Here is a 25,928-nt window from a genome sequence, read left to right on the forward strand (position 1 = left end):
GAGTGATGAGCCCATTCCGTGCCCACTGCCCTCTGGTGTAGAACCATCCCCAGCTGCCCCTCCCCAGACACAGCTCCATGCCGTTCCCTCGGGCCCTGTAGCTGTCACACAGAGCAGAGCTTATCACTGCCCCTCCGCTCCCTGTGAGGAGCTGCAGCTGCCATCAGGCCTCCCCTCAGCTCTGAGTTCTTGTACTGTGGTGTCAACACTTACGAACAGTACTTGAGGGGGAGCTGCACAAGTGCAGCATAGAGCAGAAGTATAAAAGCCTCCTGGACTTAAAGGAATTACCAGTTGTTACCCTCACTTCAGCACAAGGTCTTGGTGGTATCAGACAGTGATTTAGGATAGGAAATTAAAAGAGAGGAAGTTGAGACTTGAAGCTGCTTCAAGAGCTATAGAAGAACACAAATACCTATACCTCTTGCAAGCAAACTAAGAAGAGAAAACAATCCTCTGCGAACAATATAGCAGTGATAGTGATAGTAATTGTTTGCAATGTCCAAAACCAGTAAACCACCAGTATGTGGTAAAAGTGAATGTCCTTCTTGAAATCAGAGCAACTAAAGGAAGAGTTAATCATTAAAAAAAGTCCAAGACAATATAAAAAAATGACTGAACAACCAAACAACTCAATGCATTTTACTTTCCGGATTGATATAAATTACAGAATCCTTAGAGTTGGAAGGGACTTTTAAAGGCCATCTAGTCCAACTCCTCTGCAACAAACAGAGACACCCACAGCTCAATCACACTGCTCAGAGCCTGGTCCAGTCTGATCTGGAAAGTCTCCAGGAATGGGGCATCCACCCCATCTCTGGGCAACCTGTTCCAGTGCCTCACCACCCTCCCTGCAAAAGTCTTTTTCCTTATATCCTTATTTCCTTATATCTACCCTCTTTAAGTTGCAAATTATTTTCTTCATTTCCCATATTCCATGCTTTAAACAAATTACTTCCAGAAAACTAATGAAAATGGTGAATTTACACAGAGTAGTTAACTTCCAACTGATTGACTCTCTCTATAAATTTAAACACAAGCAATAAAATATGACCATAAACTTATTATATACATATACTGAACTGAACTATGTAAGCCATATTCTATGGGCTCCATGGCCTAAGGTACACCACAGCAGCAGTTTAGTATGTAAGAAAATATAAACTAAAGGCTCTTCTTTCTCAGCAAAAAGAATGATCTTGGGACTTTGGTGAAAGAGAACTTTTAGTATTACAATATTCTTTGCGGAAGTTTATGCAAGAAGATCTAGTTTTCTGGTATATTTGAGTTTTAGGAGGGTTTGAAGTTGGTTGGATTTTTTTTTTGTTTCTTTATAATTTAGAAAAGATTATCCAATTTAACAGAACAACACACTGGAAAGCCTAAATTCATCAGTATTCAATGAAAAAAATGGGTAATAGTCTTTGAAAATGAAGACAAAACTGAAGATCAACAAATGGTCTTTAAAGCCATACTAGAAAAGTGTTCCCAGACAAGCATTTCAGGCTTCTTTTAACATACTGTTCAGATGCAACAAAGAAAAAAACTAAAGCAAAGAATAAGACAGTATGTAAGATTAAATGAGAAAAAGCATGATGTAGGATGTAGGCTGCAGGGAAACAGGAGAACAAATTCTACAACTGCAAAAAAGAACAACCAGGCAGTAGAGTTCAACCAGTGTTTAGTACTGGTTCATCGGGTCTTTCAAAACATAAAGCATCTTGAGCAAAAGAACCACAAACACAAGGGGTGAGAATCAAGATATTCCAGCTGGGTAGGTGAAGCTTAAAGCAGTTTATCCAGAAAAAAAATGCTGGATTTTTTTGGTGTGACATAGACATGAAAATAATATAGGCTAGATAGTCAATGAGAAAAACAGATTTCAGAACTAATACAAGCACACAGATTCTAGAACAACTTCTGAGACGTTTAATAAACTTGTTCTAAGAGAACAAGAAGGAAGAAATGGTTACAAACTCTAAACCTATCTCAATACTCCCCAGGTTCTGTGTTTCTTACTTGCTGAACACCAACAGCAAACGCCTTCAGGAACACTTCAGCAAACTCATTGTATTCCTTGGAAACATTGCCAGGGCTTCCATACCTAGAATTTGAAGCAAATATGCCAATTTAAGTGTGAAGCACTATCGCTGACTTAATCATTTGCTTGAGTTCTTAAAAGTAATTACAACGGAAGTTACCTCTCAAAAAGTCTAGCTAAGATATGCAAAGCCCACTTCTTGCACTTCCACCAAGGCAACTCGGGTCTATCATCTTCATCAACTTGAAGCGTTTCCTTAAGGAAAAAATAAAAAAATTACATGACTTTTGGACATCCACATAGCATATCTTAATTTACTTTAATGTTACACTGTAGTTTGCATATCACACTTCTAACTTAAAAGCATAAAGTACAGTGCATCTAAAACCAAGTCCCATGATGTACACTGTCTAAGTGGTCAAAGTACTGAAACAAGAAGCCAAAAATAAATCATGCTACAAATTGAGAACAGAACTCCTGCACAAGCTACTTATTTTCAAAACTCATCTAGCCTGTTTAAAATATCCTGTTCATTTTAAAATTATTTTCTTAGTGCCCATTGAGAAATACGCACAGAAAGACTATCTGTTGCGAAAAAGATTTCAGATTAAACAGATAATAGTCAAAAGACACTTACAGCGGGTACATCTCTATCAACAACAGTCTTCAGGATCTCTATCCATTCAGTCAAGTTTTGCTGATTTATCAACTCCAAAGGTAACGTGTACTTATTCAAAATAAAGACAACAATTACAAAGCAATTCGAAAATAACGTTACATTCACAGTTTGAAATTTAGCTCTTTCAAGTCTACGTCCACACCTAGTTTCCTTTAAAGAAAGCAAGAACTTAAATCAATCTAGACCACATCCCCCAATATCCTCAATTGTGCTAGAAATCTTCATTGCAATTTTGCTTATGAAGCACTAAGGTACTACTTAACTAGATGTTACACTGATTTCTGAAGCAATTAACACATTTACAGTTTCCTTACGTTCGCACTGGCAAACCTGTGTAGGCTGGCCTCTATCTGCCTTTAGAAAAGTAATTTCAATGGTTTTGTAGCAAACACTGCAGCTTAGGGGAGAGCATGAGTACGTTTCTGCCAAATGCAGACCAGGAAAAAGTACAGCACTGATTTTACAGCACAGTTTATGATCCTAAAATACTTGTGACTCGTACCACAGCTGAGTAAATGTAAATAAGTTGCCACAACTAATCTAATTAATATTTCAGTCTACTTTAAGAAAAACATTAACATTGCTTTAAATTACTCACTCAAAAAAATACACAAAATTTATTTTTACCTGGACAAGGGCATAAAATATTTTGAAGATCTGCTTCTGGATGAGGACAGACTGATCCGATGGATCACTCAAGAGCTGAATGAAACTATCCTTCAAAACTGGTAGAAAATGTTGCATTGCAGCTATCAAAGGACTACGCTCCTCTGGTTTCTTGTACCTTTAGATAAAGCACAGCTAGCTTTATAGGCCTTCCAGACAGTTTTGGAATTCTATGCTTTCCCCAGTGGAGATACAAGTAGGTTATATTACAGTTCAGAACAATGTGTGGTTAAAAAGTCCTAAGTATTTCTTGCTACAGAACTTAGAGTAAAGCTATAGCCAGGGAACATTACAACCAAAAAGCAAGTGGAAAACCAAAGGAGTTTGTTACTCCATTATATATCCACATGATGTTTCTGCTAGTACTGCATTCCTGTCAATTTGCACACTCGAATACTAAATCACGTTCTGCCACACCATTACTAGAGTGAAAAAACAGTCAGAGCACTACAGAAACTGCAAGCAAAAGGAACACATTTATTGCCAGAAATGGCAGATGTCGGGCTAGTCCATAAAATTCTACAAGTGCATCTATCGGGGTTCACACTTCATCAGAAACATTTCCCAAAGCTGGATTGCTTCACCAGCACCGAAGAACGCAAACCGAAAAGTCTCTCACATCTTGCTATCTAATTTGCCCACATCTAACAAACCGAATGTAGGCTTGAAGAGCACGTGACAGACTCGCAGCCGGCTTCAATTGCAACACCCTTTGAAGTAGGGCCCCAGATGTTTCCATGCCTATCTGAAATGAAAGCTCCATTCCCTTTCCCAAATATTCAACACTTCTGAATTAAATTGAAGCCACATTTGTAAATCTTTTCCCAAACTTTTAATTTGTTAAGAAGGAAGTCCTTATTAACTCAAGTGTTAACTCTGCAAAACAGCAAGAACATTGTCTAAATTTAGATGTCTATCAACCTGTGCTCCATCCTACATGCAACTTTACACTGTTGCAAAATGTATGCGGTACACAGGAGATATAAACATGTACATTCTGCTCTTATATATGGTAGGAAAAAGAAAACAAAACAACACCACTTACTCATAGTTTTTCACAAGTTGATAAAGACACAGAAGAATCCCGAGCCAACAAGCACTGTTGTCAGACTGAAGATAAAACCCAATTTTCTCCACAACTGCAGTCCAACGACTAGGATAATCATGCTTGATAATGTGATGAATACAAGTAGTAAGTTGTACTCTAGAAATCAAATGTACAATGATTAAATAATTAATAACATTCTTGTGGCACTGAAACAATTCACGTTGCCTAAGATTTTAATTCAAGCATATTTTCTTTAAGTAGAAAGTTTAGGTCCCACACTTTCTGTTTAATAGTGCTCATTTGAAGGAAAAAAAAATGGAGTGACAGGGGGCTGACTTTCACATTGTGGAGGATTTTGTACCAGTACGTTTCCACACGCATTCAGGTTATGTCAGTTGTGTAAAAAGAAGAAACAAACACAAAAAAAGTCAGAAACGGTAACGAATTTGGAAACAGGCACAAACTGCAAACCTGATCAGCTCAGGAGAGTGAATAATGGCTTCTACAATATTTTCACGAATACAGTGTCTATCCTCTTCTGGGATGGAGTAAGGTGGAATTTCTCCTGGTGCAGTTTCCCGGTCCGGCCAATACTGGGTTATCATATTTTTCAAGTAGATAACCCCTGTCAGACAAAAGTAACAGACCAGCTCATAACCAAAATATCAAATGAACACTCATTTTGCCAAGACAAATCTATTCCAGAACAAAACTGATTATCATGATCACCGCATTGACCATTTCGAACAAGGAGAACCATAATGCATTAAACATACAAATTATCAACGTACTAATTTGCTGTATTGATAATTCTCCACATATTTTGATATTTAGTACCGTAAATAATGTGTATCCACATGAAAATACTAAACGCTGTTTCCTTCTGTTACATATATAAGGCTTGTATAACACTTTAGCAGTAAGCTACTGAAAAAAATCCTTTCTCACTACTTTCATTAAAACTGATCAAATAGAATTAATACCAATGACTACCTAAAACATTCCATGAATTTTCCAAGTGAAAAACAAACAAACAAACAAAAACAAACAAAAAATTAGGTCCCTAGTACAAGTGTAAGTGTTGAAAGAGAGCTCCTTTATACTAAGGTAACAAGCCATAGCGCTTTGCATCTATTGGGTCACTGGCACAATCGCTTGCTTTTACCTTTTGACAACCAAATCCAAACTGCTTATTTGTCTGAGCAGTTTACAGCACTTGAAAAGAAACAGACTGACAAAGGCAACAGGAAATCTCAAATTACAAACTAATATTAATCTAATTCTATATACAAATCCATAAAGAAAACTCATTTTGCAAACATCACATCTATCTTCCGAAGAGTCAGAAGCAAACAGTTTCTGAAAGGATCTGCAAGATACAAAACAACCTGCAGATACGTGCTGTGACAACACTGAAGCGATGCAAACTTGAGTGCCCTCAGTGGGATTTATCATACCATTAATTGCTTTGCAAAACACGCACTGTTTGTAAGCTGTGTGCTGTATAAGTTATCTCCACCCTCTATGGATTGCTTTATTTTTTAATTAGCTTACATCAAGGTGGAATTTTCAGAGGTTTTCAAACTTCCCCCTTTTTTCACACATACATTAAGCCTAACATAACCTTAAGGCTTACTGTCCCCAAGCATCAAGACAAAAAACAGAAATTAGGCTTACACTACAACATGGAATAATCTATTACCTGGAAAACCCAAATAAGTGATCAAGATCCTATCTCCTGAGATGTTTGAACCCACAGTATTGTATCAGAAACCTTTATCAAGTAATCACAGTAGCCTTTAGGTGATATTTGGAGCTGTTAATACTCAAAACAGAATTCTACTGATGACTTGTGCAAATTAACTGAGTTTCAATTAAGAGTCAGCCACCTTTTCTTTCTCTTCCCCATCTAATCTAGTGTATGGTGCCAGGTGAAGTTATGATGACCCTAATTCTGATGCCCCCTGACTTTCAGGTGCTTGAAATTAATACTGTTAGAATTCCTCAGCAATATCTGCGTGTGTAGCTGTGTGCACACCAATACAGCAGAAACAACGTAAAAGGATTTAAAGACTTGCCTGCCTGTCTCACTGGTAAATCCAGTTGCTCGGACATAGTGATCTGAAGCAAAGTTGAAACAAAGTTCACTGACTTATGAGCCTGTAAACACAAAAATGTTACAAATTAGCACACTCATAGTTTAAGTTTTCATCCCTTCTAATACTTTATTTCGATTTTCAACAAAGAATTAATTTGACTGAAGATTTGCCCCAAGATACTAAAATGTTGTACACTAAAAATCCACCAATTTCAGAAAGGCCACATCAGCAACACTTGCACCTGGTCCAACCACGACACTTATTTGTATGGGGTGCCTCGATACACTGGGAAGAAGAGACACCAACGTCAGCATGCATCTTTCTGGCCCAAGTCCCTCTGATATCTCTGACATCCTCAAGAAGCAAATACGCTTCCAAATGAAAAAAAATATATGTATTTGTTTTCAACTGTCAAGTAAATAAATGAATATTTTTAAGTAAAATGTACTTGTTGGTAATATTATAATATAGTAATATAATACAATTCCAGGACTATTCAGCTCCTTTTTCTTCAGAGGCACTAAAAGGCACTTCTCCTGCAACACATACCCTAACTCAGCACAGTATTTCATCGTACCCCTAATACTGATGCCAATAGGAGTACTCCTGTACTTAAAAGCATTAAGAATTGTTGATGAAAGGATGCAGTTTCAATAACTCTTAACTCACCTATGACTAAGGCTGTATTACACGATGCTCAAAACAAACTTACAGTGAAAAGTGATGTCCTTCTTTATAAGTAGGATAAATTTAACTGTCTTTTTAGTATTGTAAATTCTTTAATGCATTTCATGTTTGGAATTTGGGAAGTATTTAATCCAAGAACATTGAAAACAAAGCATTCCTTCCATTTTCTTGTGACAAATGGTAACTATATTGCAATTAAAAGATAAAAATAAATAATAAGCTGCTTAAGTACTGACAAAGAACTGATGAGCATAAAAATTGAATAAGGAAATGTTCAGTGCCTTAAAAAAAAACCAAAACTAAAATAGATAGCAATGTACAACAAGACTGCCACGCACTGCAATTTAACTGAATTAATTCCAGATAATCTTCCCTATATTAAAAAAATAAATCAGGACTGAGACTGTAATTGCAGCAAGCCACAGAAGTTCCTAAAAACACAAACTGTATTAAAACTAGTTTATTTTCCTAGAACCTTTAAGGTTGGAACAGATCACCAATAAGACCAATGCCAGCCCATCCCCACCATGCCCACATCCCTCCATGACACATCTGCACAGTTCTTGAGCACCTCCTGGGACAGTGACCCCACCACCCCCCCGGGCAGCTGTGCCACTGCATCGCCACTCCTTCGTTTTCACTGCATCCTCTGAACTATTAAATGATCTGAGATGACAGAACCAGAACGTTTATGCCATTACCTTGGTCTCCCCAGACCTTACAGATATCTTCCTTATTAACATTTCAGGCATCACACACCAACCAATCACAGGGATGTGCTTCTCTCAGTTTTACTGGTTCAAAGCACAGACTCAGGATAGAAATAACTGGCGATTTTAATACAACTGGCATATAAAGTAACTTGCACTTTTCACTTAAAACATCCTATTAATTCATTCGGTTACAGCAAAATTCACACACAGCTCCATGAACACTGTGCATTCTACACAAAGAACTTCCCACCTCTTCACCCTGAGCTTTCCCACTCCATCAAAACCAACATGCTTGTAGAGAGGCTGAAACATGGAGAGAACAACTCCATAAAGGGAATGCGCATATTGAGTGGGAATATGAAAGCCCAGGTACCATAAAACTCCTTGTTTGCTCCCTTGTTTTGCTTTGCTATTAAGAACATTGAGCCTTGGCATTCAGATGAAACAACTGGACTTAATTTTAGAACAACGCATAGGTGCCGATTTTCTATCTATGGTGCTAGGAATACTGAACACACATGCATTTCAGCTATTTTAATCTTTAGTATTTTTATACTGCAGAGATGGCTGGCCTTCAGGACACTGTGTTTGACTTCACTGACACCACGATTAAAAAACCAACCAAACAAAAAACCAGCACCTAGCACTGACAATTAGTGTTGGTCTACAGAGACCTATCAAGGCTCCAGAACACAACAACTAAAACCACCATTTCACAACGGCTTCTCTTGTACACACCAACTGCGTGGAGAGCAGAAGCAACTTCTGACTGAACCTGTGATGCAGGTAAAACCTTCTCCCTTATTCTCATGCTCCTTGCTTACAAGCACCCTTTACTTTTATAGATACGAAATTAAGAAAACCATGATAATTGCAGAAAGAAGTTTGTGTCATGGGTCTATTTCTCAACATGCAAGTCAGCACTGAAAAAAAAAAAACAAACCACCTCAAGTCCTTCCCCGTTACTAATCTTCCAATGTGCCATGTCACTAGTATGACTTTCTGTTGTCTAAGAGCCAAAGAATCCGGGGACTTTTCCCGAGAGCAATCTCTGCTATGCAGCCTCACTGTCTGAGGAATGTGTTCTATCAGACCACAAACGTTGCACCACTGTCTGTTAATATCAGCATTCCAGAACTTACAATCTTTGTTCATCTTTCTCTGCAGATTTTTCCTAGCCAAGCTGGTTTGCAAGCCATGTGCTAAAACAATTTCCCTATGAGGTGTCATGCCAGCCTCAATCTGAAACATGTACCAAGTACAAAGAAACCAGATGATAGCATGCAGAACTACCAACAGTTCATTATCATGCACAAAGGCACTTCTTCCCCCCAGTGATACCCACTAAAGACATTCTTCTCTAATAGCACAATTATTTATATTTCACACAAAGCATGTATGACATTAACTGATTAAAAACAACAAGCTCAATCACAGCTGAAAGCATCTCCATACATTTTTCCTAGATATCAATTGCATCTGCAGATTCAAGAGTCCTACGCCTGGAAAGCAACAACCATGTGCATCAGCACTAGCTGGGAGCTGGAGAGGAGCTCAGCAGAGAAGAACCTGCGTGTCCTGGTGGACAACAGGTGGCCACAAGTCAGCAGTGTGCCCCTGCGGCCAAGGAGAATGGTGTTCCAAGGAGCATGAAGGAGAACATTGTCAGCAGGTGAATGGTGATTCTCCCCATCTACTCTGCCCTGGTGAGGCCACAGCTGGAGCACTGTGAACCATTCTGGGCTCCCCAGTTCAAGAAAGACATGGATCTCCTAGAGAGCGTCCAGCAGAGGGCCACAGAGATGATGAGGGGCCTGGAGTGTCTCCTGTATGAGGAAAGGAAGAGAAACCTGGGGCTGTTCAGCCTGAAGGAGTGAAGACTGAAAGAGAATCTTACAATGCTTATAAGCATCTGAAGTGAGGGAGCAAGAGAAAAGGCCTGGCTCTTTTCAGTGGCACCTGACAACAGAACAAGGGGCAACGGGCACAAACCAGCACACGGGAAGTGCCATCTGAACACAAGTGAAAACTTCTTTACTGTAACAGTTGTGAAGCACTGGAATAGGCTGCCCAGAGAGGCTGTAGAGACTCCTATGGGGATATTCAAAACCTGACTGGATGCTTTCCTGTGCAACCTGCTGTTGGAATCCCACTTTAGCAGGAGTTACACTTGATGATGATCTCCAGAGGTCCCTCCCAGCCCCTCAATTCTGTCCTTCCATAAAGCATCTCCTAAGCTGTCAGCAAAAAAAGCAGAAGAGAATAGTAATAAGATATATACTACATGTTGCTGAACTAGAACCTTAGGTTGTATTATTATTCAAATTATTATTCAAATTAGCACATATTTAAATAAAATCTATAACTTATTTTTTAAAGAGCTAAAATCCATAATTTAAATACAGTTTCTCGGTTCCAATTCTGAAGAATACAGTATTTTATCTAGGCTGTAACAGCACTAAGCACTAAGTGAACACACAGCTATTACACTGAGATGAAACAGCTTGGCTTTTTTATAGAAAGGTAAGGTCAGGAACTGTAAGGCCATGCTGAATCAGCAGACTCCTCTGTAGCACTCTTTCAATCCTTTTTTAAGAACTCAGCAGGTGTGGAAGTCATTCTGACCTCAGGTTTTTGCAAGCTGGTTTCACCACCTCTTGCACAGCTGCAATGCATATGTAAATAAAGCTTAAGATCCACTAAAAACACATGCATGCATATCAAATCTGGCAAATGCATTTGATGCTCATCTCATCAGAGAGCTGTCCGCAAGTTCTGAAATCTATTTACTTTTCAATTCAGAGGAAAAAGGAAATGTGCTCTTTGTAAAAGTTAGCTAAGCACATACAGTAACCATTCGCTAAGCCATAAGAAAGGGACAAGTCACCCTTGTCTGCTAGGATTCTGCCTCGCTCTGGTTAGCATGATTCAAGCATCCAGCTGCTTCCTAGTGACAGCAACACTGCCTCGATTCCTCACTGCTCCCAAGGGGATTTCTGATCCTGGACCAGCCTTGGCATACACAACTTAAATCCAGCCTCTCGCAAAAGATCTCTCATCTGACACACACCAGAACATACAAATGGGGGAAAAAAAAAAGGGGGGGGGGAATGGAAATAGGAGAAAATTATCATGCACTTTCATAAAAATGTCATGCTAAGAAGTTCCACCAAGCAGCCATGATTTGGTGATCAGACAGAGCCAGGGAACTCATGCTTTGCTTTTGGTTTTAGATACACTATAGTGTACAGCTGTAGGTGTCATACATGAAGATCATGTTATACCTCCTAGATTTAAAAACAACAAAAAAAACATTACAAATACCTCCCCCAAAGCATTCAAAACCATCGCATGTCAGTATTTTGAAATCCCTGAGTTGAAGGAATGTAGTACGGAACTTGCTTTTTCCCCTTGGACAGCTCTTCACTGCGAAGTTCCCAATAGTTAAGAGCCCAATCATTTTAGTTCATCAATCCATTCCTCAGGCATTGATCTCCTGAGCAGACAATAAAAGGCACTACATGAGGTCATGCTACACCCTGTTTAAGAGATTGCACACTATGATGACACATTCACAAGCTCAAGCATTTTTCTTTACTATCACTTGTATCAGAACATGAAAAAGGGTAGATGCAACTTCTGAAAGGCACTTTTCAATGGAGCAACAGGGTAAAGATTCCCTTGAACTCAGCTAAGCTTTGGAGTACAAAACATTGTGAGTGATTGGGGTTATCTTTTCTTTAAAGAATAAAAAGAAAATTTCTCAGAGAAGTTGGATAGCTCCTCTGAAAAGCAGCTCATCCACACTGGGGTTAATCTCAAATACAAAGTGTATTGATCCATTATATGATCAGTTCTCTTGAGCCGCAGAGAAGAAATCTGCAAGGCAAGTATTATCTAACAGCAGCATCTTTACAAATACGTTGATATTAAGGGATGAAGCAGCTGTGCATAATTTTCAGGGGTCACTCCACAGCTGCATAGTTAAAGATATTTATTTTCATCATCGCTTCTGGGAAGCACTTTATAAGCATAATACAAAGACGGCTTTGAAAGGCAATAAAGTCCTCCTGCTGCTTTCCAGTAGCTTACTGGAAGAGTGGTCCTAAGGCCCTGTAAAATTCTACCTCCTCTGTAAGACAGCACAGGGACAAGCAAACACCACACAGCGTATCATTAGCTGGAAATTATGAGAAGCTGGAAGCTACACACTGCACACAAGGGCTAGTGGCATCATTCACTTCAACCTATCTCATTAAAGAAAGTAAAACCAAAGAGACGGAGAGCCCTGAGCTGCCTACATCTAGCATATCTCAGCTCACAGTCCTCACTGTGCTTTAAGTGCAGGCAATATAACTTGTCAGAATGTAGTGAAAGAAGAATAAAAGAATACATGACTTAGCCAAGGTCAAAGGAAAAATAACAAGGTCTGGACAAATCAACACTCACACAATTCAACCCCATTCTCAACTCTTGACTGATATGATTCAATGTAGACACATCTAGATATTTAACTCGTCGTTAATTAGAAATATCTATTACTGGCTGAAGCTCATTCTTCTCTGATAAGGTAAAAGATTTTCCTACTGAAAGGTCCCCACAGCTCAACAGAGACACTACAGGCAAAATAAGGATACAATAAAAGGTCAACCAAGGACAATTAATAGTCAAATTATGAAGGTGTTCTTCTGTCCCTAGCCACCTGCAAGATTACTCACTGCTGTAGGATTTCATCTCAGCAGAAAAGTGAGGACATAATCAAGTATTAACTGATGACACAACTGCTCTAACAGTTCAATTCAGAGTAGTATCCTGCAAGCAAACGCAAAACAAACTGATTTCATTAACTCCATGTAAAACAAGACCATGAAAGTGAATAAAATTACACATGTACCAATCCTGCAGATTTAGGGTGCTGTAGTTTGGGCTGTTTTTAAATTTTTTATCACAAATGGCCTGTGAAAGATCAGCAAGGCTGCATTTCAAATAAAGAATTCTTAGTCAAGGGTTCACTGATGTTTGGTGCTTTTGAAAGGGCACATGTATGTGGATTTTATTCCAGTTTAATACCACGTTTTGATTCAGAAACATGACTAGAAGACAGCTGATGAGCACAGCCCTTCACATAACAATCAGCCATTTGCTAAAGAACCTGACTGTCAGAGAATGCAATTTCCTGCACGTTCAGCAACTCGGTACCTGCAGAAAATAGCTGAAATAGATTTGAAGTAAGTTACTATATATAGATATTGACACGCACAGAATAAAAAACCCCATATTGGAGTCAGATTAAGATTTCATGTATTTTGTTGTATTTATAAGCCACTGCATTATTTTGGCTTTTGGTTTAAATAGAAACCACTGACAATACTTAATAAGAGAAATATATGGAGAAGAAAGCCAACTGCTTAACACAAATCTAATCATCACGTAGTGTTACAGCTATGGATTTCAGACGTGTCTAACTCATGAACTGAATGACTTCCAGCCATTCGGTGCAGTTACACACTCCCAGTACGACAAGTTGTACTTCCAGTTTTTGGAAGTTCCCTGCTGCCAGCAGAATGCCTGGGCCAGTTTTAGTCAAGCTGAGTGGCTGTGGCTGTGCTGGACGTCCCGTGGTAGGCCCAAGGTCTGCTCCAGGGTGACAAAGGAAAACGTGTGTGGAAAGGCCGAGCTCAGAGCACAGCGGGAGCTGCCATGCAGGCTCACCCTTCACCTCCTCCTTCAGCCCCCTCCCCTTCACACCAACCACTAAAGCACCTTTTCTTCAAGACGTCCAGAAGCAGCACGGGTTGGGTTTCATCAAGAAGGAATTTTCACCTCCCAGGTAAAACGAAACAAGAAGGCAGCTGTCTCCTCAAGCCCGCGGAACCAGGGCTCGCCAGCTGTTAGGCCGCAGCACAGAGGCACGCGGTGCGAGCAGATGACAGGGCTGGGCCGGAGCGCCATCGCCTCTCTCTCCACGTCTCCCGGGCACGTGTTGCTGCTACACCCGCTCAGCACACCCAGCTCGGCCACGCTGCCGGCCCGGAGCCCGAAGGATTTCCGTGAACCCCAACGCGGGGCCCCTCGCCCACCGAGTGAGCTGAACGCGGAGCGACGGGGCTCCCGCAGCCCGCTCCCGTCGCGGCCTTCCAAAGGCAGAGCCGCCTTCCGCCGCCCCCGCAGGTACCTCGGGCGGCCCGAGGCCCCGCGTCCGCGCCCCGCCGCGATCCCCACTCCGCGCGGTCCCCGGCCCCGGCCGAGCAGCGGCACAATGCAGACGGCCCGCTGCCGCCCGCTCCCCCCTCGGAGCCCCGCCCGGCCCGGCCCGAGCTCCGCCGCCACGTGCAGGGACGCCGCGGCCCGGCCCGCGGCACCAGGCGGGGCCCTACAGCCTGAGCGGGGAAAGCAGGCAGGCCCGAGGGCGACGGGCTGCGGGAGCGGGCGGCCCGGCCCGGCCCGGTTCCTCTCTCCCCCGGCCCCCACCCGTCGTTCCGCCGCCCCGCCGGGCCGAGCCCTGCCCCGCGGCCCGCCTCGACCCCGCCGCCCGCGCCGTGCCCCTTCCGGCGTGGCGGCCGCCCGGCCCGGGCCCCCGCGGCTCCCCTCACCTCGTTGAGCTGCCGCTCGGCGGCTTCCCGCAGCGCCGGGTCCATGGTGCCCCGCAGGGCCTCGATGATGGTGTTGGGGTCCATGCCGGCGGCGGCGGGAGGCGGGGGGCAGGAGCCGGGGCCGCGCCGCGCCGTGCGCACATGGACCCGCCGCCTCGCAGCGGCCGCCGGCGCGAAAGGAAGGGAAGCGCCAAAGGCCCGGATAGAGCGGCCCCCGCCGCCGCCCGCCCGCCAGCCAGCGGCGCCCTTCCGCCGCCCGCGCCCCGCCCCGCGCCGCGCGGCCCCACGGGAGCTGTAGTAGCCGAGCTCAGGGAGCGCGGAAGGCCGCGAGCCGCCGTCGCCTCCTCCGGGGTCGGGCTCGTCGTTGTTGGCAGTCGGGTTTGTTGCACGCTCGGGTGACACCGCCAAGAGAAAAAGTCTGCAGAAGTGATCGTTCCTGGACTAAGAGCTGGATTCCCCACTTTCCCTCACCGCTGCTGCGTTCTTAGTGCTTACAACCCGTGATTTTTTTATCATCATTATTTTCTGCAGGTGTGAAAATGAGTGCCCCTTTTATACATGTAAGCGGTGAAGCAGCGGCGAATGGCTGTCTTGCCACATAAGCCTAGGAAACATACAGGTCCTGCAGAACCCAGTGGCGGTGTAGCAGCTTTTCAGGACACGGTGTCGTATAAGATTCTTCTACAAACTGCCTAGATCTGCAGTACGTGCCGCTCTGGGATGCTGCCCAAAATGTAAGTGAATGTGAAATACAGTAGACTCAATATCATCCAAAATGCTACAACATAATCATTCCCATTCTTTTGTGTCACGGTGCAGATAGCGAGATCAAATCTCAGGGCTCTTTGTATCAAAGGAACAAGGCAATAATGCCTGTAACCAGAGGGAGCACAGACACTAAGCTGATCAGCAACTTCTGAAACAGAATGCAGCTTCCTTAAAATGAAGAACAAGACACTGAGAGGACAAAGGGCTCACAGTGTGCTGCTTGTATAAAATGCTCCTCGTCAAACACAGATGCAAAACGCCGCAAAGGAAAGAAGCGCGGTGATGTAGCTGCAGAGTTAGCAACAGCCCCAGAGATGCTGCAGTTACAGAAGGAATTGTCCAGAGTCTGAGTGCTCTGAAACCAAAGATAGTACATGCCAAGGAATGTTTGTCTTTGCAGGAACGTTAGCATTTGCATCTCTGCTGGCCCAGAAGTAAGAGCAATAACTAATCTCACAGCAGGATTAAATGCGAAAGTGGTGCACAGAGATCAATAAAGAAGGAACTCAGTCAGGATGTTTCATGCAGACTGTCCGCTAGCTCTCCAGCACCGCTTTGGAGTTTGAGAGGTTTTTTTTCCCAGATTTGGGATGACAGCTCCGAGAAGAAACAGCCATGAGGTTAAAAAGGTGTTTTTCACCAATGCGAACAATTTGTTAATGCCGTTTGCTGTGTGTAACATTGTGAAAGAGCGAGATGAATTAGGAAGGATCAAAGGAAGCACAGATACCAGCAGTGTGAGTGGAGCAACATAGCAGATGACAACTGACATCAAAGCGTAAGGAACTGGTTTGCCGTGGCATCCCTACACTGACAGCATCTCTTAAAAGGCAAATGTGGACACAATCCAGTTACAGTTACTCCTGAAGATAAACATATCCTGGTACACTGTTGCAGGTTTAGCAGTTGAGTGTTTTCTCCAGAAAGTTGGAACCCTAACAAAGAAAATACTTGTTAGTTCTAATGAAGCTCTCCCTTAGAACTGACTGCAGAGCACTGATAGGCCTGTCTGCCTTTCTAGGGTACAATTCAGTTTACAATAAATGGAAAGCCAGAAGCCAAACGTTTGAGCCTTGTCAAGTTTGGGTGATTCACCACATCTGTCCTGATGCTTCTCCAAAAAACAATAGGAAAAAGGAAACGGTGTGCACAGAGATACTGTGCCAATATACACATCTTACAAATAACTATTTCAATCATAAAAAACTCAGTCAGGATTCAGATAGGAGGTTATTAACTGATGATAATGGACTTTAATCAACAAGGTTGATTAAATGATTAAAGAATTAATAGTTTGGTTGGGAATATGTACAAAATGGAGAGCCTTTTTTGATTAAAAATAGCATAGTAGGCTATAACCCTGAGCACACATTGCATTCAGTGGACTGAGAACCCATAAATAGAGATTTGGTGGGTAGTGTAGGGGAGGTTCCTTCCAAAGACCTTGCTCTGAGGTCACCTCCAGCTGGGAGAGCAGGACGCCATAGCATGCCCGATATTGCACAGCTTCCTTCAGTCCCCTTTAATCAGCTGGGTGTTGGCTTCATCCCCAAAGCAAACTTGCTTAAGTTTTGTTCAGAGCAGATATAAATAAGCCACTAAGGTCCTGTATATAGGCACGAGACCAGTAGTCAGTCCACACCACACAGCCCCCAAAAATAACAATCTGCCCCCACTCCCCGAGCAAGGCAAGGCTTGAGCAGATGCTAAACCACATATTTAAATAGGTTTCCCAAGGGACTGAGGCTGAAAACAAGGTTTGGTCATTGGTTGCTTCTTCTGAGTTCAGAAAAAATGGACTTCTAGCAATTGCATTTGTGTTATGTTTTTCAAGAAACTTTCTTTCAAGGTACAGGACTCCATCATCAGTTCTTAACTTCAACAGCAAGGTGGGAAAGAAGAGTGACAGTCCTTCTCAAGAAGAAAAAGCTGGGCTTTGAGCAGCTAGCTCCTAGCCCTTGGGCAAAGGAAGATGCAACAGGAGCAAATATCTAACAGACAAAAACAGAGTCCCTGGAACACATTCCCAGTGGCAGTAATCAGTACCATCTCCCTCAGTGCCTTCTGACCGAGGCTGGATGTCATTCTGGAAGGTATGTTTTAGTAAAAACTCAGACTGTCCTTCAGCAAGCCAACAAGATAATGGCTTTAATAAAGAATATATATATGTGTGTGTGTGTGTGTGAATAAACTTGAATTGCCAGTACTACACAGGATGTTGGACTAGATGAAGTGATCATAAACTGCATGAACTGTTTGTTTTCTGTGGGGTTTTTGTGTGTGCGTGTGTTTGCTTTCTAGGTGTATCTGTACCCAAAAGCTCAGATTCCACTGTGTGTCAGTCTAACTAACCTGCTTCAGGCTCTGTGCAACAGGCAGTAGAGCAAGAGTGTCTGCAGTGACAGCAGTTTATCTCCTCCTACCTCATGTGCTTTTTTTTCAGCTTGTATGTCTTTATTTATACATGTGCCTCTAGCTTCCTGCAATGCAGAGACCCCTCCAGCTGTGTAACACTAACCCCAAACTAACTCTATTAAAAATATACTTCCCTTCATGGAAGAAAAACAAAACTGAAAGAGGCGGTTTGAAATAAGCCTCAATGGTACATACACAGAAAATTAAACATCAGACTATAGTAAATTCTGCAAGAAAACAAGTGTGTCCTTCCCTTGCTGTCCCGTCCATAAAGCAAGACCCCAAGCTCATCTCTTTTACAGTTATACCTTAAATGGTGACCTGTGCATTAAACATAATGCAGACATCAGATTTTGAATAAGCGAGTACACAGAAAATGCAAGGCATGTGCACCCATGATTTATTAGCATTCAGATGGAAGCTAATTTTTAAAACAAGATCTTACTATTGCAGTTTTTACAAACTAAGACACAGCAATAAACTTAATTTGGTCAGAAATAAGCATGATTTTGCAACTTCCTGAGAGTAAAAAAGTGAATACATGCTATGACTTCAGTGCTACTAGTAAAATATGCTCAGCTGGGCTTGATGTAACCTATAAGTACGTCCAAGTACAACATTTCTTCCTGTTTCATGAGGAGTTCAAGTTAGTCCTGTTTAGAACAATTCTAATATCTATAAGCATGTCCTATTTCCATTGAAACCATTGGAACAAAAACCTCTTCTACTTTACTCATTGTTATCATATTAAAAATCCACCCAGAATAAATTCCCAGTACTTCCAGTTTGTAAAGAACAATATACATACATAAGAATTTTAGTAACCTGTTACCATAATACGCAGTTTATTAACTCACTCCAGCCCATATAATTGTAGACAGTTCACTCTACAATACATCTGTGTTTAGAAAGCGTGCCAGTGTGGCTTTGCTGGCTGCATATAAAGGAAACTGTTACTTGGTGAGTCCTCTGTCTGTTTGAGCAGAAGCATAAAAAAAGTCATCAAAGAAATACCCAGAGACAGGCAGTTATTTTTTGTGAGTCTTTGCAATCCGGTTTTAACAGCTGACTGGGATGTGCATGTTTTCTGTTGGGCTATCAAATTTTAAATGCTAGTATTTTCCTACTTATCAGCAGAGCTAATAATGCTGAGGCAGGGTAAACATAGGACATATTGTGACCTGTGTGTGAATTGCTGAGAAGATACTGGTGCTAAAAGAAGAGGTGAAGTTGTTATTATTCAACTTTGTTCTCTACCTAAGGGCCCATGTATGTTTTTTTTAGACTATTTTATTGTGAGAAGTAAGCCAAAAAGCCAATCATGTCATCTGTGTATGGGTAAAAAGGAACTAGTGTGGTACGTAGTAGAAGAAGGTATGTGAATTTCAGTATCACAGGCACATGTAGATCTGGTTCTCTACATCAGCCAAGACATCAAATAGGAAACATGTCTAGGACTAGGTGCATGATGGACAAGACTAAAATGAAGAGGTTTCCATCAGAGAACTGCCTTAGGTGAGAACTATCTGTACTTATCATCCTGTCCCCATTTCACCTCTAATCCTGATTAAAAACTGTCTCTGTGATGCTCATTTATTATGATAGTAAGTGCTATCAGTCATATTATAGGTGTTTTTTCCCCTAAGAAAACATGTATGGCAATTCGTTTCTCAGAATATTGGCAGTTTTTGTAATCATTTCAATTAAACATGAAATTTTCTGACCTCTTTGATGTCACCCTGAGTTTTAACTCTTTTCTGTTGCAGAACACCAGTTTAAATACAAGTACATTTTCTTCCAAACTGTGTGGTTTACAGTAGCAGTGAATTAGTTCCATGTTCTGTGATTGGCTCAGTCAGAGTAATTAAACAGTTACTGCAAGAGCCTTACAGGCCAGATCAGGAGAAACAGCGGGCAACCTCACTGCAGATGTTTTGTATTTCACAGAAAGAAAAGCAAAACAGAGGAGCAACCGATATGGTATCTGTACAGTGAAACATGCAACAGCAAAAGAAAAATCAAACAGCTGCATCAACCAACCTGCAGTCTTCTGCCTGCTGGCCACCAGCCAGTTCATTGGCTGTTTTGAAGGTCTGAATGTTACTAATCCTGAAAATTAAGGTGCATTTAGTTTTGAAAATCATCCCTTGAGTACCCAGAGTAAAAAAGTGAAAGCCTACAGAAATAAACTTCCAGCTACCCAATCGTCACATTTTCTGCTGTATTTCCACAGCAGGTGATTTCTGACAGACCCCATAACCACTGTCTCTCCTGAACAGGGACACTGCCTCGAGTTAAAGCAATTTTTTTTTAACACCCTGCATGCAGTGCATCAATACAGTGAGAAATGGCCCGCTGTTAGCAGGAGAAAATGCCCCTATGTTTGCACGACCCTGTGATGAGCTACATGTCCTTCCTTTATTATCCCATACATGCACTCTTACTTTCTAGAGTAACAGCTCTCCAGTAATCCAGATCAGCAACAAACATAGCTCTCCCTCAGAGCAGCAAATGGCTTTGGTCACCCTGCCTTCTACAATTTGGGGATACGCTGGTGTTGAGGATAGATTCAGCCTTAAAAACAGCAGAACTTCAAACTGATGGTTTCACAGGGGTTTCAAGAAGAATGATTAAACTAGTGATTTCATCAGTCATAACACTACTCAGTATGATACATAAGGCCTTATATCACTGAGCATACTACTTCCACCAGAACTGGGCTCCTTCTGTGTAACAAAACCTTGTTTACTAAATGTAACGCTATAATGGGACAGAAAGCACCACAATAAATACAGGATAGCAAAGTCTTTAGCTACAACAAGTGAAAGCAAGCTCAAATGTAGTAGCTGCTGACACAAAAATGAAGTAAAAGCATTGCTTACTTTTGGAAGGCCTCAGGTAGATAGGGATCCCTAGCAAGAGATATCCTCACCTCCACTGCCAACCCTTAGATGAGATCTGTGAAGGGGTGGATCCTGGCTCCATCCTTTCCAGTCACTCATGTGCATTGCTTGCAGCTGAGCTCCCCTGGGTTGGCCCTGCCTTCTCACCAAGTACTTGATCACTGCTTCAGGCCGTAACTCAGCACTTCCACTACACCTATTTATTCAAGTAAGCAAGAAACATATTCCTAGAGCATAAAATGCTACATTCTAAGCCTGAATCTAAAAGATGCTGAGGTCAGAAGTCAGATTTCACCTTTGCCAGGTATGGCTACCATGATCCAGATCACATTGCTTAAGGTATTCTGCTATTTTTGTACCTAGTGAGAAGACATGCAGATTCCTCCTTGTAGAGGGTATTATATTATACTTTACTGGTCCACTGTTTAAAATTAAATGCTTGTTAATTGTACTGCTGCTTTGCATCTCTTTTTCCATGCTGAATGCATTTACCACTTAACACCATGCGGTCACACAAACTCCACTCAAGCACCTGGACGTTGATTGCTGGTAATTAAACCATTTGATTTTGCAATACTATTAGGCAATTGGCTGTTGACATACCTTTTCTGCCAGTTGTCCAGTTCAGGTAGTGAGGTTGTGCAAAAAGCACATTCCAAGGCAGCTAAGAGTGATTACTCATGTCTTAGTGAGTTCGAGGAGGTGGGTTCCACATAGGCCTGCGTGAGGCTGCAAAAAAAAGAAAAAAAATCTCCAAAACCCAGATAGAATTCTAAGAGACATTAAAATGAGCCTGTGATCACATTAAAAGTAGTGTTTTTATCAGCATGGAGTAACTTAGATTTGAGAACTTTTGTCTTGCAGGCATGCACGTCCACCTGCCTTCCTTACTGATATAAATAAGAAGGATTCCTTGAAGGAATGTATTGCTCAATAAAAGGAAATACTTGATTTTTCAGCTATGCTAGCATAAACTTAGCCGCAGACAATATACACGTATACATGTAGATGAGACTAGGAGTTGGGGTGAGGTAATTGACAGTGTGAGATGGAGCTGTGTGGCTCTAAATAGAGTTATTTATTTCTGTCAGGAGAACACTTGAGATTCCCTTTACTGCTCTGGCATCTCCCTCTATTCCTGGGTATTTTTAATGAGAGCTTTGTCTTTTTTAAAGAGAAAGTGTTTTTCAAGTCTGAAATACAATGTATCTTGAGACCTCTGAAGTTTGGGACTACATTTAAGGAGCCTGATGGCATCCCAGGCTTGGCTGGGATGATGTCATTTCATTCTTTTCTTTGAAGCAAGACAAAATAACCTTTAACTTCTGTCATCCTGCATCCAACTGTAGGATGTGAGATAACTAACTAGAAAAGCTAGTATTTCATACACACCACTGGAGGATGTGATGGAAAAGATATGTTGCAGGCTATTTAAGATGATCTACCAACTACCAAAGAGGAGCAAGAACTTCATCAGATCTGAGAATCTGGCCTTTATTTTTACCTTTTGGGATAGAAACAACTATTTATTTTACTGTGTTTCTAGTTAATTCAGGAGCGATAAATTGAAATTGTCTGACTTAAAATGTACGTTTTAACAAACGTCATCTTATAAACAGACAACTGGGAGAGAAACCAGTCTGATTGGCCATGATTACTGAGATCAGCTGATTCCTGTTTATCTCACCTGGTGATGTTTTTTTTTCCATTCACATTTATCAGCACACTGCATCCTAACTTGCCTTCCATACAGATGCTTATTCATGAAGTTACAGCCTCAATTTTATGTTAATTTTTTAACCATAACTATCAGTATGAACTCATCAAAATACACCAACCCCATCCCATGCAAAGGGCATAGGTTTATTAAATATAAAGTATATTTTGGATAGAGTCACTATCACATATATTGTAGAGGTTTAATTTTGGCCAGATATTCTGTACTTACACAGTACTCCAAGCATTTTTAATTGCACTTCAGCAAAACTATACTTAGAAGAACTGAGGAGAAGGGGACACTCAAACATTTGTAACCCTTTTAATGTTATATAAAAACATTGCATCCACAGAGTTAAATTAATTTAGATATGCTTTAATGTGATTAAGCCAACTTCTTGAGACAATGTTCATAGTATCTTCAAACAGATTAGTGAAAAGTAGTTTAAAAAATAACAACACGATGGCCATATGATCAGTTTAAATGCTGCCTCAGTGTAGCTGTTATTTGTGATTTTGTTGTCTTAATTTCCTTCCCAAGTGATATAAATTAAGTTGTGGAAAGATCTTCCTCTAAGACAATAAGAGCTTCTGTATAGCTTGGGGAATTACAGTGTGTAATTCTATTGGTTAACACATTCCAGTTACAGGTTTGTACATCTGTTGTTTCTTAAGGCAAGCAGATGTAGAACAGAAAAATGCAGCTGCTGCAAAATATGAAGTTCTTTGTTGGTGTAAATTGAATCTGCTTGTATAAATTGGTTCAAAACTTCAGAAAATGCAATCATATTCTAGCAGATGTCGGGGTGTTGCATGTATGTAGTGCTGTACTATAGACCTTCTGTAGCTATGTCAGGATGACCAAGGTAGGTGCCTCTTCCCACATCTGTGGTCCAAGAGCAGGGCCTCCAGCTATCCTCCTGAACAGGATCAAGCAATACACTTTCTCTTTCACTGTGATTCTTGTTGGATTTTCACTTTCTCTCCTTGCTTCCAAACCAGCTGCATGTTTGGGAAACCAGTTACCTCAGCATCCAGCATCCAGCGTCCATCACCCATGCTGAGACTGCTCAGCACTGTCACTGAGCCATATGAGATCTAAAGCCTTCCAGAGACAATAAACCGACTGCTCATACAATTCTGCCTTTGTCTTAGGGATGGTCTCAGGCATGTGAGCTCTGGTGTCTCTTTCTGCCTTTCAGGTTGTTTTAGCTTCCTTCTGCAAGCTCCTGCCTCTCTGAGATGCCAGCAAAGTAGCTTCCTGTTCAGTTCAAAGCAAAATAAGCTGCTTTATGCTGAACTTTGAACTGTTACCTTTCAGCTTCAAGCTCTCAGGAGTAGGATCACACTCAGACTCTCTTCCCTCTTGCTGACAATAGGCATGACTCAGTCTGCAAAGCATCTGCAGTGCCGGTGACTCAGCCATGTGACACGTGCTCCATCAGTCTACCTAGGCGTACATCAAAAAAAGCAGCAAATACAAGTTTTTTCTACTGTGGGAAGACAGCTCTTTCAACCTGATAAAAATAAAATGTTCCAACCAACCACTCATAGAAGGAAGTGAGTATATAGCTGAACACTTAGGTACCGCTCCGGTAACTGTTAGCATATTTTGTTTCTTTCAAAAAAGAAAAAGAAAAAAAAGCCTTTTTCTTTTTCTCTTTTGGTTCTCACCCAGTTTGAAAGAGGGCTTATATTTCAACATTAAGGTATATTTTTCAGAATCTGAGTCATGTAAATCTTGTGGATAACTGCCTAGTTCTGTCTGTAGCCTCTAAGAGTGCTTGATCCCGCTGCCCAAGCCACTGAGCGCATCCAACTGGATATCAGAGCACTTTTATCTTTCTCTGCAGAGCAAAGTACTGTGCAGCACGTGGTCCTAATCAGAAAGGACTCAGAAAGAAGATCCAAAGACAAAGGATATTTTATGCTCTTTATGAAGTTATATATCATGTTTAGGTGATATTTTATACCTGAAGAGTGTAATTCTACTTTCAGCCCACAGCTATCATTCCCAGTACCCTGTGGAGTGAAGCTGTTTCCAGCACTGCTGATCTCAACCATGTGTTGAAGGTTTTCTTGAACGCTCACTGACTGCAAGTTAACAAAACCCTTTCTCCTCTGAATCATTGAGTAATGTGGCTTATGGTGGTATTTTTCGGTCTTTGCTTAACTTCTGCTAAACGAATCCAATTTACTGAGTTATTTCATTTGCAGACAGATCCCAAACATCCTAAGAAACATTCACCAGAAGGATCCATTTTCTTCTGAGTGGACAGAGAGGTTCTGTTGGTGTTTGTAAGGTACGGATGACTTCGGAGATGTCTATTTAAATGGTCAGAAGTTATTAAACACCTCAGACAGTTTCAAAGTTCAGTAAAAGAGCCAGCGCTTTAACAACAGCAGTATCCCCCCAAGGGGAACCAACAAGAGCATGAAACAGTCTGAGAGTCTTTGGATAATGTAACAAATATCACTTATGCAATCATATTTCAACTTCAAGGTGATCAATTTAATTCATCCCTAGATTTCACACTGGCAGCAATTCAGAAAGTTGGAGCTCTGTAATTCGGAGTCGATTAGAGTTATCTTCTCTGTTTTTAATGAATATATACTGACACTGCGAGCCCACTGCAGAGTCTGTGTCCTGGAAACAACCTGCAGGCCATGCAGTTGTATTAGACAGAAGTGAAATTGCAGTGTGAATTTGTACTCCTGTAATTATTTGTATCTTATAGGGCTGTCTAGAGCAGTGGGAGCTATAGGAGACTGTAGCAAGAGTTGGATGTTAGCCTAACTGGTGTTGTTATGCTATGTGCCTTCAGGTAACGCAGAGGCTATGGAGTACAAACCAGATTAATTAGAAGTCAGATGAGCACTGAGGCAGGATCTGTCCCATTCCTTGGCTCTGAGGGTTTTCTGAACAAGTACCCCACGCTGTGGTTCATGCCCCATGGTTCAAATCACTGCACCAAAATTAAATAGGAGTTAGATCACAAGGGATGGTTTGGCTGAGTCGTGGCTCTGGCAGGGGCTGTAGCTGCGTAATGGCACATAGGATCTTAAATGAATCATCAGCTTCCCGGAGATGCTTGCACGGCTACGTTCGTGTTTTCTGTGCGTTGTGACGACTAAAGCAAGCTCTTTGTGTGTCTGCCTGTGCTTAAACAGCTCTGTGTCCTGAACTGCATCTTCGTTGCTGCTCTATAAAGAACTCGGGAAACAATTAAAATCCACTGTAGGGTTACTGACGTGCTGTTTCCCGTACGACCCAGTGCAACAGGGGTGATGAGGCGCGGGGTGACGTGGCGGCAGCAGAGCAGCGCCCAGCTCCCTCCGGAGAGCTTCCTTTCTGAGAGAAAGGCCCCGGAAAAGGGGCTCCAGGTGGAAAAAAAACCACGAAACCAAATAAAAATCAACGTGACTTCTCCGCAGAGCACACTGCACGCTACCGTAAATACCGTATATACGCGGCGCACTAACTCTTCCCTCCGGCGGCATTACCGTATTTCCCGCTCTGCCCCCCCCACGCGCACTCCCGCACCGCACGGCGCAGAAGCGCGCTGTGCCACGCTCCACGCTTCCCACGTGGCGCATGCG

General features: G+C 41.8%; 1 protein-coding gene across 1 annotated transcript in view; it reads right to left on the reverse strand.

Annotated features, from left to right (window-relative positions):
• The window catches only part of IPO7 (importin 7), a 31,060-nt gene extending 16,299 nt beyond the window's left edge, over positions 1–14,761 (reverse strand). The window contains exons 1-8 of the mRNA XM_072337701.1: positions 14,527–14,761; positions 6,513–6,594; positions 4,906–5,059; positions 4,432–4,590; positions 3,348–3,504; positions 2,679–2,768; positions 2,202–2,296; positions 2,020–2,104 (exon numbers count right to left, since the gene is read on the reverse strand). Of these exons, the coding sequence (XP_072193802.1) occupies positions 2,020–2,104; positions 2,202–2,296; positions 2,679–2,768; positions 3,348–3,504; positions 4,432–4,590; positions 4,906–5,059; positions 6,513–6,594; positions 14,527–14,610 (906 nt within the window). The 5' untranslated portion in view covers positions 14,611–14,761. The remainder of the gene's footprint in view (positions 1–2,019; positions 2,105–2,201; positions 2,297–2,678; positions 2,769–3,347; positions 3,505–4,431; positions 4,591–4,905; positions 5,060–6,512; positions 6,595–14,526) is intronic.
• Between the last annotated feature and the right edge of the window lie 11,167 nt (positions 14,762–25,928).

Source organism: Excalfactoria chinensis, chromosome 5 (genome assembly GCF_039878825.1).
Source record: "Excalfactoria chinensis isolate bCotChi1 chromosome 5, bCotChi1.hap2, whole genome shotgun sequence".
Taxonomy (NCBI): domain Eukaryota; kingdom Metazoa; phylum Chordata; class Aves; order Galliformes; family Phasianidae; genus Excalfactoria; species Excalfactoria chinensis.